Source organism: Ictidomys tridecemlineatus, chromosome 2 (genome assembly GCF_052094955.1).
Source record: "Ictidomys tridecemlineatus isolate mIctTri1 chromosome 2, mIctTri1.hap1, whole genome shotgun sequence".
Lineage (NCBI taxonomy): Eukaryota > Metazoa > Chordata > Mammalia > Rodentia > Sciuridae > Ictidomys > Ictidomys tridecemlineatus.
In genome coordinates, this window is record NC_135478.1 from 73248908 (window position 1) to 73262364 (window position 13457).

At 52.4% G+C, this 13457-nt stretch overlaps 2 protein-coding genes across 6 annotated transcripts in view; both read left to right on the forward strand.

The window, feature by feature from the left end:
* Positions 1-1373: 1373 nt before the first annotated feature.
* Mmp11 (matrix metallopeptidase 11) lies at positions 1374-11454 on the forward strand. Of its 4 annotated transcripts, none has more exons than XM_005334473.5 (8): positions 1375-1544; positions 6246-6493; positions 7377-7520; positions 7600-7733; positions 7877-8118; positions 8214-8430; positions 9261-9518; positions 10517-11454. In XM_005334473.5, exons 1-8 carry the CDS (start codon positions 1434-1436, stop codon positions 10648-10650), a joined length of 1488 nt encoding a protein of 495 aa, XP_005334530.1. In that variant the 5' UTR covers positions 1375-1433; the 3' UTR covers positions 10651-11454. The 4 variants fall into 4 exon arrangements, with proteins under 4 accessions (XP_040145239.1, XP_005334530.1, XP_040145238.1 ...); XM_040289304.2 differs by having other exon boundaries at positions 9399-9518; XM_040289303.2 differs by lacking the exon at positions 1375-1544 and adding an exon at positions 1565-1715.
* A 1121-nt stretch (positions 11455-12575) lies between these two features.
* Smarcb1 (SWI/SNF related BAF chromatin remodeling complex subunit B1) overlaps positions 12576-13457 on the forward strand; it is a 32655-nt gene continuing 31773 nt past the window's right edge. For both annotated transcript variants that reach the window (XM_005334471.5, XM_005334472.5), the window contains exon 1: positions 12576-12870. In XM_005334471.5, coding sequence (XP_005334528.1) covers positions 12778-12870 — 93 coding nt within the window. In that variant the 5' untranslated portion in view covers positions 12576-12777. The remainder of the gene's footprint in view (positions 12871-13457) is intronic.

The following is a 13457-nucleotide window of genomic DNA, read 5'->3' on the forward strand; positions in this document are numbered from 1 at the left end:
AATCCTCGGTACCTCAAAAAAATTAAAAAAAAAAAAAAAAAAAAAAGAATGAGTGAAAGGAAGACCAGTAGAGGGGAAGGGAGGAGGGGCAAGGAGGCACCAGGAACTGAAATGAGTAAACCAAATTTCATGCTTATATGATTTTTGTCAAAATTAACCCAATTATTATTATGTATAACTATATGCACTAATAAAAAATTAAATTAAAAAGTGAATCACTTTAAAGGAAAAGACTGGCAGTCTAGGTAGTTAACTCTCACTTCTGTCTTGCTCCTACTCCCCCTCTAGGGGTCTCTGTGGAGTCTTTCTAGAGAAGCTGTGAAGTGCACCCCACCCCCATTTCTTGGTCCAAGCTTATATTCCATCACCTTGCAGCAGCTCAGGATCCTGCCTGACAGGATGGGAGGAAGCCACTGACTGCATCTGGACTCTGCAGGGTTGCCCATGATGGGGAAGACTACCTGTTGCAGTGGGGAGGCCCTTCTTCATTACAGGGCAGGAGTGGGCACCCTCTTGCAACTGAGGATGAGACCTGAGGATCCCTTCCAGCATGTGGACGTTACCCCATCCTTTGATTCTTACCTTTTCTCCTTCATGTCTGAAATGGCTGGCTCTGAGGTTTACAGGGACCTGTTGAGCCCTAACTAGCAGACAGCCCAGGACCCCAGTCACCTACTCATATATCCTCCTATAGCCTTCTTACAGCTTACTCTCCCCAGCTGACCAGCTAGAGGGTCTCCTGACCCTCCACTCGCCTTCTGGCATAGAAAAGTCTGGCCCTTCCCTCACAGAGCCTCAGTTTCCTCATCTATAAATTATCTCTGATCTGTTCCAAGGTGAGGGACTGGCCAGTCTCTGCCATATGCCTGTTTCTCCTGGGACACTTTTTAATAGCCCTGTCTTCACAGTAGCTATTGTGCCATCTTCTAGAAGGAAGGGGGTGGAGATGTCTCTAAGGGATAGGAGAATTTGCCCATGGGCAAGAACACCTGTCACAGACAGGTTAGAGGTTAGGCCACCATTGAGACTCCGCCTAATGATGAGTCTTTAAAGGTGGGGGTAAGGGTTGGGAGGAGTGAATCTCAACCCTCTCAGACTCTTTATTGGGTCTGAGGCTCTGGACGCCCTGTCCCACACAGCAAGGTCCCACACAGCCCAGAGCAGCACTGGCTGGCCAGGGTTACCCAGCACCAGACTTCCGAGGGCTGGAGCTGGGGCCGCTCCAGAACAGGACTCTAGTCTCCAGGCTCCGATCCCTGCCGGTCTAGCCCCTCCGGATCTACCTCCCCCACCCAGGCTGCTGCGACAGGGAAAGTTTAGAACAAAAGGCAGCGGGGGGCGGGGCCGGGGCTGGGGCGGACTCGAGGGCGGGACAGAGGCTATAAGGGGCGGTGGCCCGGCGCGGCCCAGCAGGCCCAGCAGCCCCGGGGCGGATGGCACGGGCCACCGGGTACCGAGGCGCGGACCCACGCGCGCTCCTGTTCCCGCTACTGCTGCTGCTGCTGCTTTTGCCGCCGCCACTGCTGGCCCGGGCCAAGCCGCTGGTGAGTGCCCGTCACCGGCCTGCTGCTCATCCCCAAGGGAAGACCAGGCACGCGATGGGCTCACCGGCCGTGCTGGATTCATGGGGACGCCCCGGGTGGGCTGACGCAGCCGGTACCTGAAACACCTTCTGGGTCTCCGTGGGTATAATAATGAGCTTCCCGTCCCTAGAGGTATGCAAGTGGAACCTGCGCCGGGATCGCTCAGGCTGGTGGGGCGGGAATTGGCGCTGGACTCACGCCCCCTCCCAGCTTGGCGACCTGCTCCCAGCCGCGAATGCTGGGGGGTGTGTTGGAAGAGCAGCAAAGGGAGTGGTTACAGGGCCCCCTATTCATTCCAGGGACAAAGCCAGCAGGTCTCAGGCAGTTGTCAGCTTCCAGGTGTGTGGCCACTGAAAGCCGGCCTGCAGGTGTGCAGTGGAAGGAAGATACTGAAAGAGTTGGGGAGGGGAGAAACTTCTCTGGGGAAAATGGAGTGTGAGCCTGGAGAAGATGCCTCCCTCTGGTCACCTGCATGAGGCAGGTTTGGGAGAATTAGAAGTGACAGCGTGTGTGATCTTTCAATGGGGGTCAGAAAGAAAGGGGTACCATGAGTGATTGAGATCCTCAGAGAGTAATGGATGGGGAGAAAAAGGAAAAGTATGAAATATGTGTTTGGGAGAGAAGAAAATCCAGGTAAGAGAGCAAAGCTGTGTAAAGAAAGTGGTGGTGTGTGTGTGGGGTGGGTGGGGGACAGGCAGGGCTTAGAGCCAGAGTCTGGACCACTTCAGACCCACAGGGCCCTAGGTATCTGGTCTACTGGCTGGGCAGCTGAGGCATCCAGATAGCTTGGCCAGAGATAAGAGCAGGAGGATGTGACAGGCAGGCATCCTGGGATTTAAGGCTTTGTCCAGCCACACTGGCTTTGCCTGGGCCAGTCTTGCCTGGTTCTGGCTATGAGAGTGGAAGGGCATGGAAAGATGGGGTACAATGGGTAGAGGGTAGATCTGTCTGGAGATCTTGCATCTTCCCCAGCCCTCCTCCATCCCCTGGGTAGCAACTGAACCTATGGGTTCAAGAATTGGAGAGATTTGAACCATGTGATCCTGAGTCCTCTTCCCCTTCAAAACCTCACCCGCTCCATCTGTAATGGGGAAGGGGGTAGGAGGGGTAATAGTGCCTACTACTGAGGATTAAATGAGGTAATGTCAGGCACACTGAAGCCACTCTGTCACCTGTAACTGTCACTGTGATGTTTGTGCAGGGGGTAGCATTGGAGTTGGGGGCCAGGTGGAGTCTGAGCTGGATTGTTGTCTATTGCTACTGACATACTTGGAGCATTTGGGGTCACCTCCAATGTGTTTTTCCCTACGCTGCCTTCAGCAGGGCCAGGAGATTTCTGTAAATATTTATCTATCCCTGTTCCCAGCTTTCAGGGCTGATTAAAGCCCTGCCTGCAACTTAGTGGGACAAAGCTGCCTACCTTCCTAAAACCAGGAGAGAGGTGGGAAGATGGCCCATTAGGCAGAAGCAAAAAGAAGACGATCCTGCCTGTCAAGTGGCTGTGTGCCGTAGGCAGGTTGCTTGGCCTCTGGGACCCTCAGATGGGTCTGATGTTTCAGAGAATGGCCTGATAGCTTTCCTGTCTTCCTCATAGTGTAACACAGTGCTCTCTTCTCGAAATCACCTCTTACTAATAGCAGAAAACATAGCTGTGCTTAATTAAACTAATTAGAAAGCAAACTGGGGTCAAGAGAAGAACACAACTAACCTGGCCTTAACCAGTGGCTTCCTAGTCTGGGGTCCTCCCTTATCTCCCCTCCACTATTTTGTGGATTAGAAGTTGACCAGGCACTGTCCTTGAGTCTCTAAGCTCCACCAGAAGACTGGGTCAGCCAAGAAATTCCTTGAGTGTGTCTGAGGCTGTGGGTTGGTGGCTGTCAGAACAGAGAAGGGTGGGGCAGAGTGAGCCAAGCACCTAGCACAGGGAAGCCCAAAGGAGCTAAGAATGAGGGAATGCACTAGAAGCAGAAATTTCTCAGGTATGTGGGTTTGGGAGATAAGCCAAGAGCTGGGGGTAGGAGTTGGAAGTACTGGAAGGGAGAAGACATGAATCCTGGTCTAAGACCAGCTCTTGCCTGACTTGCTTTGTGACTCTGAAAAAAAAGACCTTGACCTCTCTGGGCTCTGTTTCATCTTCCAAGAAAAGAGGTAAAGGCTGGTCCCCAAACTCCTCAAGGCTGTAGATAAGGCTGCAGGTGGTCTGTGTCCACTTTATGCTGGATGACAATAGTCCTGGAGGATAGAGAATTTGGGGAGAACAAATTCCCAAGTATGGGAGGGAAGGGCCTCAGAGGCAGAGAATGGGGCCAGATGCTGCAGTGGATATTACAGAAGGATGTCACTTAGCTCTTTGGTGCCATCCCCCATTTGAGGGATGGGGAAGATAGTGACTTGTTTAGGGTTGTCTGACCATGGTCTTGGTTCCTCATGAAAGAAGGAGTGGAAGGGACAGGGTATATGGGGTATATACATCAATTATTGTCCCTCTCTTCATGGCTAGCTATACCAGGCTTCACTGGGCAGCAGAGGAGAGAGATTTCTAGCATAAACTGAGCTGACAGGCTGAACTCTCGGGTTGTTAGAGGTTCTCAGGGAGGGCCCCCACACCCTGCTAGGGTTGACAGAAAGAATCTGTTTCTCCCCTAGATAGGCCAAATAGGAGCAGGTCCTTGCAGCTAGTCACACAGACCTGGGGTCCACATTTTCAGGGTGAGACCTTGGATTGGTATCATGCCCATCTTAGAGTGGAAGATTCAATGAATAGAAGATTCAATGAGTCCATATGCAGAGTGCCTGGGAAATAACAAGTACTTAATAATTTTCCATTTTTCTGTTACTAGGTGAGGTCAGCCAGGGTTCCTCCTCCAGGGGACAGATGATTCAACCCTCAAGAACAAAGCAGACAGCAAGGGAGGGAAGCCGATTGAGAGCACAGAGGGTCCACTCCCTGCCAGCTATTATCTGAGCAAGCTGCTCCATCTCTTTGTTTGAGAAATGGGGATGATGACAGTGGAGTTGATAAGAGTTCCATCAGGGACTAAGAGCAGGTCAGTGTAGCTATAGGCAGGGTACTGGTCCACCACAGTAATAAGTACTTATTAAAAGTAAGTCCAGAATCAGGCGAGACCTACCACTTTGGCTGTGTTGTACAAGGTAAATAAGTTCAAAACTTAATTACTTATTATTAATTGCTCACATCTAAAGTAGCTCCAAGTACCCCGGATGGTTCAGAAGGGCCTTTTTTTGATGGAGTGTCCTTGGGAGTTGAATCCTCAGCTCTGGAATGGGGAGCTTGAAAGGCTAGTACCCTGATCAGAGCTCAGGGTGCCTGGAGTGTGGGAGAGCTGCCAGAGGCTGAGGCTGAAGGCGGAGACTGAGTGGTCAGGCTCCCACCCCAAATATGGCTGTGGGGAGGCTGCAGCTGCTTCAGTCAGACAGGCCCAGACCAGACAGGTGCTGAACGTCTCAGTAAACAACACAGCTTCATCTTCTCCTCCAGCCCAGGAAGTAGACCTGTTTTTTGTGCAGTGTTTGGAGCAAGGCCCTGACATTTGGCCTGGGACACCAAGGTCTTCATTTAGCCACCATGCCCTTGCTTGGTGACCTTACAGGGTCTCCCAGCCTCTCTGAGTTTCTGCTTTTTCTAAATGCATGAGAACTGTGACTTCTGCAATGGGGACTCTCAGAGGGTGAGAGGATGCAGCTCAGGTCAAAATTGCCATCTGTGGTCCTGGGGGTTTGACACAGATGGGGCTGAATATCTGGTATCCGGCTGCTTCCACCCTCCCTGCATGAAACGGGTAGGCAGATCACATATCTAGCTCCCACTGTGTGTCTCAACCTGGCAGAGTGTGAGCAAAACCAACTCTGCTAGGAATCAGATGTCAGGGGGGCTGGGAGTATAGCTCAGTGATAAAGCATATGAATGTGAGACCCTGAATTCAATCTCCATCACGCCCAGAAAAAAAAAAAAAAAGGAAATCAGTCCTCAGTTACCAGGTGCCCTTACCAGGTATCCAGGCCTCTGGTATATATATCCACCATCTTATTTCACCTTTAGATCAACCCTGGAGAGGGGATTATCACCCCATTTGTCAGGTAAACAAATAAAGGCCACAGTGCAAGGATGCTGGGAGAGAGAGGAGGGGACATCCTGGGCATCCTGTTATTTGCATAACAGGACAAGGTGTGTGTCTTTGCTCAATTAACACCAGAAGAAAGGGAGATAGCAATCAGTTTGCTGGGTGAGGGAAGAGCATTCGGGGAAACAGAAGGAGTTTGCCTAATATTTCCTAGAAGCTTTTTGGTTCTATTCCAGGTGTAAATGGAGATTGCAGTTAGGGGCTCACAGGCTCATGGTCCCCCAAATTTAGTGTGCCCCTATCCAGACTTCACTGACCTGAGCAGGGATTGGTGACAGGCAGCCCAGGGCTCTCCAGGAAGGGAGGATGAGAAAGCTTGATGCCTTGGAACAAGATGTCAGGAAACCATACAATCAGCCAGGGCCAAAGGACCCTGCTCTATGCCAACACCCCTCCTAGCCCTCACTCTTCACACTGTGCACAGATGCTGTACACTACTGTGCTGATGAGCCTCACCTTTAGCTATGGGCCATGAGGACGTATGGTCTGACCTGGCTCTTGCATCCTCTTTCTTGCCCAGGATACCTACCGCCACCACCACCACCACCACCACCACCCTGTGAGAAGAGGGCCGCAGATTCAGCATGCAGCTCTACCTAGTAGCCTGGCACCTGCCCTGGCCACCCAGGAGGCCTTCCCACCTGCCAATAGCCCCAGACCTCCTCGCTGTGGTGTGCCTGACCCACCAGATGGGCTGAATGCCCGCAATCGACAGAAGCGCTTTGTGTTGTCTGGAGGACGCTGGGAGAAGACAGACCTCACCTACAGGTAGAGGCCAGAGGCCACCAGAGCAGGACTTTGTGTCCATGTGAGAACCTATCATCCTGCTTCACAAGACACACACCAGGACTAGATCTACATAGTTAACAGATTTGTTTACCCACTGATCCCAGTCATCCTTGGACCAAAACTCTTTGACACCCCAGTTCAGACACACACACAGTCTGATACCCTCCCATTGAACAGGGGTGAGTCATCTGTCATCCCCGCCTAAGAATCTCAACACATGCCTGGGATGGGTGTTCAGTCTCCCAGGCAGGCTTTACTGGGGACTGTAAAGGCCAGGCCTGAGACTCCATGGTGTATGAGACAGAGTCACAGCCTGGTCCTCCCTGGGAGGTGGTTATTCAAATCTACCCTCATAATTTAGGCCTCATACAGGTGGAAAACATGGTGAGCAGGGACAATAATAGAAGGCTCCTCAATGGGTGATATGGAAGGCCTCTGGGCAGGTGATAGTGGGCTGAGATTTAGCCTGAGAGAGAATGATCTAGTGACATACAGCATTGGAGCTGAGATTGTGGAGGCCTTGGGTACTCCCTGGGTGGGGAACTGGGAACCAAGACAGGGCTCAAAAGCCCAGGGTCTCCCCCATAGTGAATAGCATTGGTAGGTCTTGGGATTCTCATTTTTTGTATTATTTCTACCAAATATAGAAACCTGTATATATCTAAGTACTCACAAACACATACAAAGATGTACCCACATGGCCAGGGAGACCAGTTAGTTGCACCTAAGGCTCAGAGCATACCTGGGCTTTCAACCTAGAGTACACCCACCCCCTGAGCATCCAGGGGCAACTCTTGGCTCCTCAGGCATCAGGAGCTTCTCTGCCCCAGGCCCAGGCCCAGGCCCCTCCACCTCCCCCCAGGATCCTCCGGTTCCCATGGCAGCTGGTACGGGAGCAGGTACGGCAGACTGTGGCGGAGGCCCTACAGGTATGGAGTGAGGTGACGCCACTTACCTTCACTGAGGTTCATGAGGGCCATGCTGACATCATGATTGACTTCACCAGGTAAGTGCGCAGCATAGGACCCCTGAGGGGAAAAACCCTACTTCCAGCAGCCACTGACTCTATCCCCACCCACCCACAGGTACTGGCATGGGGACAACTTGCCATTCGATGGGCCTGGAGGTATCCTGGCCCATGCCTTCTTCCCCAAAACTCACCGAGAAGGGGATGTCCACTTCGACTATGATGAGACCTGGACTATTGGGGACAACCAGGGTATGGGCTGGAGACCCGTTTTCCAGATGGAGCAAATGGAGACCAGAGAGAATGGGCACCTACCATGGACCCAAGCTCAGGTCCAGAGCTTTGGTAACTGGTGATTGAAGGTGGGGGATTTCTAATTTACCTCCCTTTTCCAGGCACTGACCTGCTACAAGTGGCAGCTCATGAATTTGGCCATGTACTGGGGCTGCAACACACAACAGCAGCTAAAGCCCTTATGTCCCCTTTCTACACCTTCCGCTACCCACTAAGCCTCAGCCCAGATGACCGTAGGGGCATCCAGCACCTATATGGCCAGCCCCGGCGGGCCCCCACCTCCCAGGCCTCAGCTCTAGGTCCCCGGCCCGGGATAGACACCAATGAGATTGCACCAGTGGAGGTGAGACTCATGAGAGTGGAAAGTCGGGAGTGTGACCCCGCTAGCCTCTGAAGCTCCAGTATGACCTCTTTTCTGATCCCTCTATTTCGCCCCAGCCGGAAGTTCCACCTGATGCCTGTGAGGCCTCCTTTGATGCAGTCTCCACCATCCGGGGAGAGCTTTTTTTCTTTAAGGCAGGCTTTGTGTGGAGGCTGCGCAGTGGCCGACTGCAGCCTGGGTACCCTGCATTGGCTTCTCGCCACTGGCAGGGACTACCAAGCCCTGTGGATGCTGCCTTTGAGGATGCTCAGGGCCACATTTGGTTCTTCCAAGGTGAGTATGGATTGGGAGTCAGCTCAAGTGACCTCCTATCATCAGGAATGTCATGGCCAAGGGTAGCAACAGACAGTTCCCCAGAGACATAATTGGTAGGGAGATGATGTCCAGAAGACTCAGGGCCAAGAGATAAGCATGGATCATTCATCAAGCACAGCTGGGAGGCTCCCAAAGAAGGTAGCAATTGAGATCAGAATAGCATTGAAAGTTATTGCACATGCACGTTGGTGCACTCGACTCTCAAAGTGACCCTATGAGGTGGAATTCTAGGGATGGGGCCTCTGGAACGCTTATATGATGAAGTGACTCACTTGAGAGCACAGCTTGAAAAAGGCAGAGGAAGAATTTGATCCAGTTCTGGTGACTCTGAAGCCCATGCTTTCAGCTTTCAACTAGCAGAGATGAGAGCCTGGAGCATTCCAGGTGGCAGGATTTCATAAACAAAAGCACAGAATGGGAAACTCCATGTGGGTTCCTAGACAGCCAGGACCTGCCGTTGCAGGGCTGGGTCCCAGGGAGTGGTCAACAGGCATTTGTGACAGGCAACTAAATGCTGGGGGATACAGCAGGAACCCAGGTATCCCTCTGCTGAGTAGAATAACCTTCCCCATGTGCTCTTTTAAAGACTCTTCACTGCCCTACTTATCTCAGCTGGGTTCCAATATCCCTCTGAGGCTGGGAATGCTGAGCAGACATAATTGGCTCACATATTTTATGGAAAAGGAAACTGAGTCTGGGAGAGTCTGTGGTGGTGACCTAGAAGGTACACAGTGGTTGGGCGTGGTCACAGTAGCTTGATAGCTCCTTGCAGCCTTCCCTCTCTGCAGGTGCTCAGTACTGGGTATATGACGGTGAGAAGCCTGTCCTGGGTCCTGCACCCCTCTCAGAGCTGGGCCTGGTGGGGTCCCCAATCCATGCTGCCTTGGTCTGGGGTCCTGAGAAGAACAAGATCTACTTCTTCCGAGGTGGGGACTACTGGCGTTTCCATCCCAACATTCGGCGTGTGGACAGTCCTGTGCCACGTCGGGCCACTGATTGGCGAGGGGTGCCTTCTGAGATTGACGCTGCCTTCCAGGATGCTGATGGTGTGTTGTGGGTAGGATAGCTGGTGGGAGGTGGGTGCAGCAGTTGCATCCCCCATCTGGTGGCAGTTAAACCTCGTCACACCCACTTCAAGAGGCCCAGCTCTTTATAATAGGTCCCCTGTCTCCCCACATCTTACCCCCTCCTGGTGGCCAGCCATTGATAGACCCTGTGTTGCAAATGAAGAGACTGAGTACCAGAGCCGTGCAAGGACTTGCCCAGATTCTTTGGTCACAGTTGGTAAACAAGGGTAGAGGATTTAGCCCAATGGTAGAGCACTTACCTGTGGTAAGCAAGTCCTAGGTTTGATCCCCAACACTGCAAAATGAATGAATGAATGATCACTGTACACTGAGGACTAAGAATGCTCTAAGCATAACACCAAGCTCCTTCCGTGTCTCTTGCAATGCTCAGATGAGCCCTCTCATGTAACATCTCTTATGAACCCACTTTTCAGAGAGGTTCATGCAATGAGGTCCCTAACCAGGGCCACTCAGATAGACAGTGTAGAGCCAGCACTCCAATCCTACCACTGGGAAACTTTCAGTAGAGGACTAGAGCCAGTTTGGAACTCAAAAATCTAGTACTATCTCACTTGACTGCCCTCTCTTTGCTTCTTTGTTCCCCCACTTTGGGACCCAGTGGGAGAGCTGTTGGGTTGGCCTCAGGCTCTGGGACTCCAGCATGTTTCTGTGTAGTCTGGTTGGCAGGTGTGGAAGTAAGATGACCAGGTAAGTGAGAGGAGAAGGACAGGTAGGAATTGGGTTCTAAGACTCCTTGCACCTATCAGGCTGGACTAGACTCTTGTATAGCTGGAAGCATTCCCTGGAGAGAAATGAATGTTCTGAAACTGAAAGACTGGCTCTGGAACCTTCAGGTTTCAAGGAACTTAACAGTATCCAAGGCCTGTCTTCCCCAAGCCCGTACTTGGGCACAGCCTGATAGGCAGGCACAGGGCCCTCTATCCACTTTCCCAGGCCTGATCTTCTTTTCTCTTCAGGCTATGCCTACTTCCTGCGTGGTCGACTCTACTGGAAGTTTGATCCTGTGAAGGTGAAGGCTTTGGATGGCTTCCCCCGTCTGGTGGGCCCTGACTTCTTCAGCTGTGCTGAGACTGTCAACACTTTCCGTTGAAGCCCTCAGGGGCTCTGATTCCTGCCAGACCAACACCACTTATATCAGGATATAGACCCACAGCCATCTTTGTGTCTCAGGGCACCAGAATGGGACAGAGCTATGTTTACTCAGGGGGGTGGGATGGGGGTGCAACCACCATGACAACTGCAGAGAAGCACCATGCGGGTCATGGTCACCTGCCAGCAACTGTCTCAGACTGGGCAAGGAGGCATTACGTAAAAGTGAGGGAGATCTTGGGGCTGGCCTTGGTCAAACCTGGCTGCCCAGTGTTTTCATCTCTGCCCCTCAGGGTAGGACCTTGGCAGAGATGGGGGGAACTACAGCATCCTCACCCTATGCCTTCCTGTCAGGCTATGCTCAAGCATGGGAGATGCCTGCAGGATTCTGGTACTGGAACTGGGGGATGCTAGGAGCTCTGTGGCTTTCTACCCTGGTCAACCAACTGGGCCTTGGGGCAAGACCCTTTCCTGAGAAGTCAGCTCTGGGTAGATGCTTGGATCTGGATGCATTCTCGTTGATGAGTCAAGAGATCTGTTCTCCAGGATGCAGGCTAAAAGGTCCAGTCAGCTGGGAAGGGGGCTGCTTCCTTCTGGAGACCAGGAGCCTTAGAGGCCCCAACATACCTCAATTCTATCCCTGGCCAGGTGGTTCTGAAGCCCTCATCCAAATACTGGTATCCTCCAAAGCCATGTAAATGTGTGTACAGTGTACAAAGGTTTTTTGTTTGTTTCTTTTTCTTTCTTTTTTTTTTTTTTTTTTTACTAAGGACTGTCATTAAACAGGATTGTTTTCTAATTACCAGCCTGCTCTCTTTGTGACAGTGTTTCTTTGGGTTGGCCTTGTCTTAGGAGTCAGAATTGAAATCCCTTCCCCCAAGCCTCCTATCCTTGGGGCTGGGCACAATGCTCAGGGCTCCTTCTGCTCCATTCCTCCATCATTTTTGGAAGAACACCTGCAGTGGCTTCTTAACTAGTTCCCTGCTTCCCCAATGACCCCTGCAGTTCAGACTCCAAAGTGGCAGTCCTTTTATCTAATGCCACAATCCACTCCTATTCTAAAATACTTTGGTTCCCACTGCTGTGAAAACACAGAACAAAACGTAGTTATTATGGCCCTTCCCAGTTTTCCTGCATCTCCTTTCACTGTTTTCCAGTCCCACTTGTCTTCCTCATAGTAGTATCTATTACAGCTGCAATTTTATTAGACTGAACTGTATAAAATCATCACTAGTGGGCTGTTTTTGACTTCATGCCATTACTGCTGTATGGTTGCTGTGCACTCTCTTAATGTTGCCCCCACTCCCTTTAGGCTACAGGACAGAGCCCCAGGGCAGGGCTAGACTTGTTGTAAGAACAAAGCACAGAGCAAAGGAGGGAATGGAGGTGTACCCACCCCTCTCCAACGTTCATCTAATGCACCAGCCAAACCAAATAACACCTGGGTCTTTGAATATTGCCAAACTCCAAAGCCTTTGCCCAACCCAGCCCCCACCCATCGTTGCCATTCTGCCCATGCCCGAAGCCAAAGGAACAACTGTGGATATGAACTGGGATATCTATTCCTATAATCCTTCTTATCTGCTTAGCTGCACTGTGTTTCTGGATGCGGAAACCGAGGTTCCGGCCTGGGATCACAAAACATGAGGGCCTCTCAGGTTTCCAGATGTAGCTCTATCTTCCTCCGGGTCTTCAGGCCTCACTTCCTTTCTTCACCCCTGGGCTGAATGCCAGTCCTGGCTGTGAGACTGGGAAAGCCACCGCCTGACTCAGGCCCTCAGTGGCTATTTCCGTCCGTGAGAAGCCTTCATCCGCACAAGACTTGGGAAACATCCTAGAATGGAAAAGAAACTGGTCGTGGTTCCTTTAAGGGTTTTGCGGGAACGCGCCTGATCTTTTGTTTGGGCGGCGGCGCGCGCGTCAGCGTCAACGCCCGCGCTTGCGCACTAAGGGAGGCCTGGTCGTCTTCTGTGGCGGCAGCTTAGGAGCCCGGTGGTGGCGCGAGCGCCTGCCCGGCCCTCCCTTCCCCTCCTGGCCCCGGTTCCCCTCGGTTCGGCGCGCCCCGGCCCCACCCCAGCCTATCTGATCCTTCACATCTCGGCTCCGGCCGCTCGCCTCCGCCGCCGCAATGATGATGATGGCACTGAGCAAGACCTTCGGGCAGAAGCCCGTCAAGTTCCAGCTGGAGGACGACGGCGAATTCTACATGATCGGCTCTGAGGTAGCCCGCGGCGCGTTCTTGCCCTCCCCGGCCCCGGTCCCGCGGGAGCCCCGGGGCGGGTCTGTGCGCCGGGAGCGCGCGTCTCCATTCATCGCGGCGGCGGCGGCGGGCGGGCGGGCGCGTGCTTGGGGCTGCGGGGCGTGGTCTGGTGGGCGTGGCCGGGCCGGCCCCTACTTGATCTGGGTTTACTTACCCATTTCAGTGGTCTCGGACGCTATCTGCTGCCAGGGCTTAAGATACCACGGGACTTGCACTAAATTGGTACAGCTCCAGCCCGACGCAAAGGAATGGGATCTTATGTTAGCCCTTGTGGCTCCTGGGGGCGGAGTGGCTGCACTACTGCCTTTGAACCTTCTGAGATGTTGGAAATCTCAGGGGCACTCCCTCCCGTTGCTCCAGGCGAGGTCCTGAAATCTCGGGTGGTGAACCTGAGACTTAAGGCCCATCCCCTTTGTCTTCATTTCCTCTGAGGTGGGTGGTGGAGGTGTTTTGGCCTTTGTTTATCTGAAGAAACTGGTTGGGAGAAGGATGTTTGCTTTGGGGTGGATAAGACCCCAGTGCTTGGAATTGGATCTTTAAGCAATTGA

Coding starts and splice junctions, on each gene's coding strand:
- Mmp11 (XM_005334473.5), top strand. CDS start 1,434: ATGGCACGGGCCACCGGGTACCGAGGCGCGGACCCACGCGCGCTCCTG. Junction 1,545..6,245: donor TGGCCCGGGCCAAGCCGCTG/GTGAGTGCCCGT, acceptor TTTCTTGCCCAG/GATACCTACCGCCACCACCA. Junction 7,521..7,599: donor ATCATGATTGACTTCACCAG/GTAAGTGCGCAG, acceptor ACCCACCCACAG/GTACTGGCATGGGGACAACT.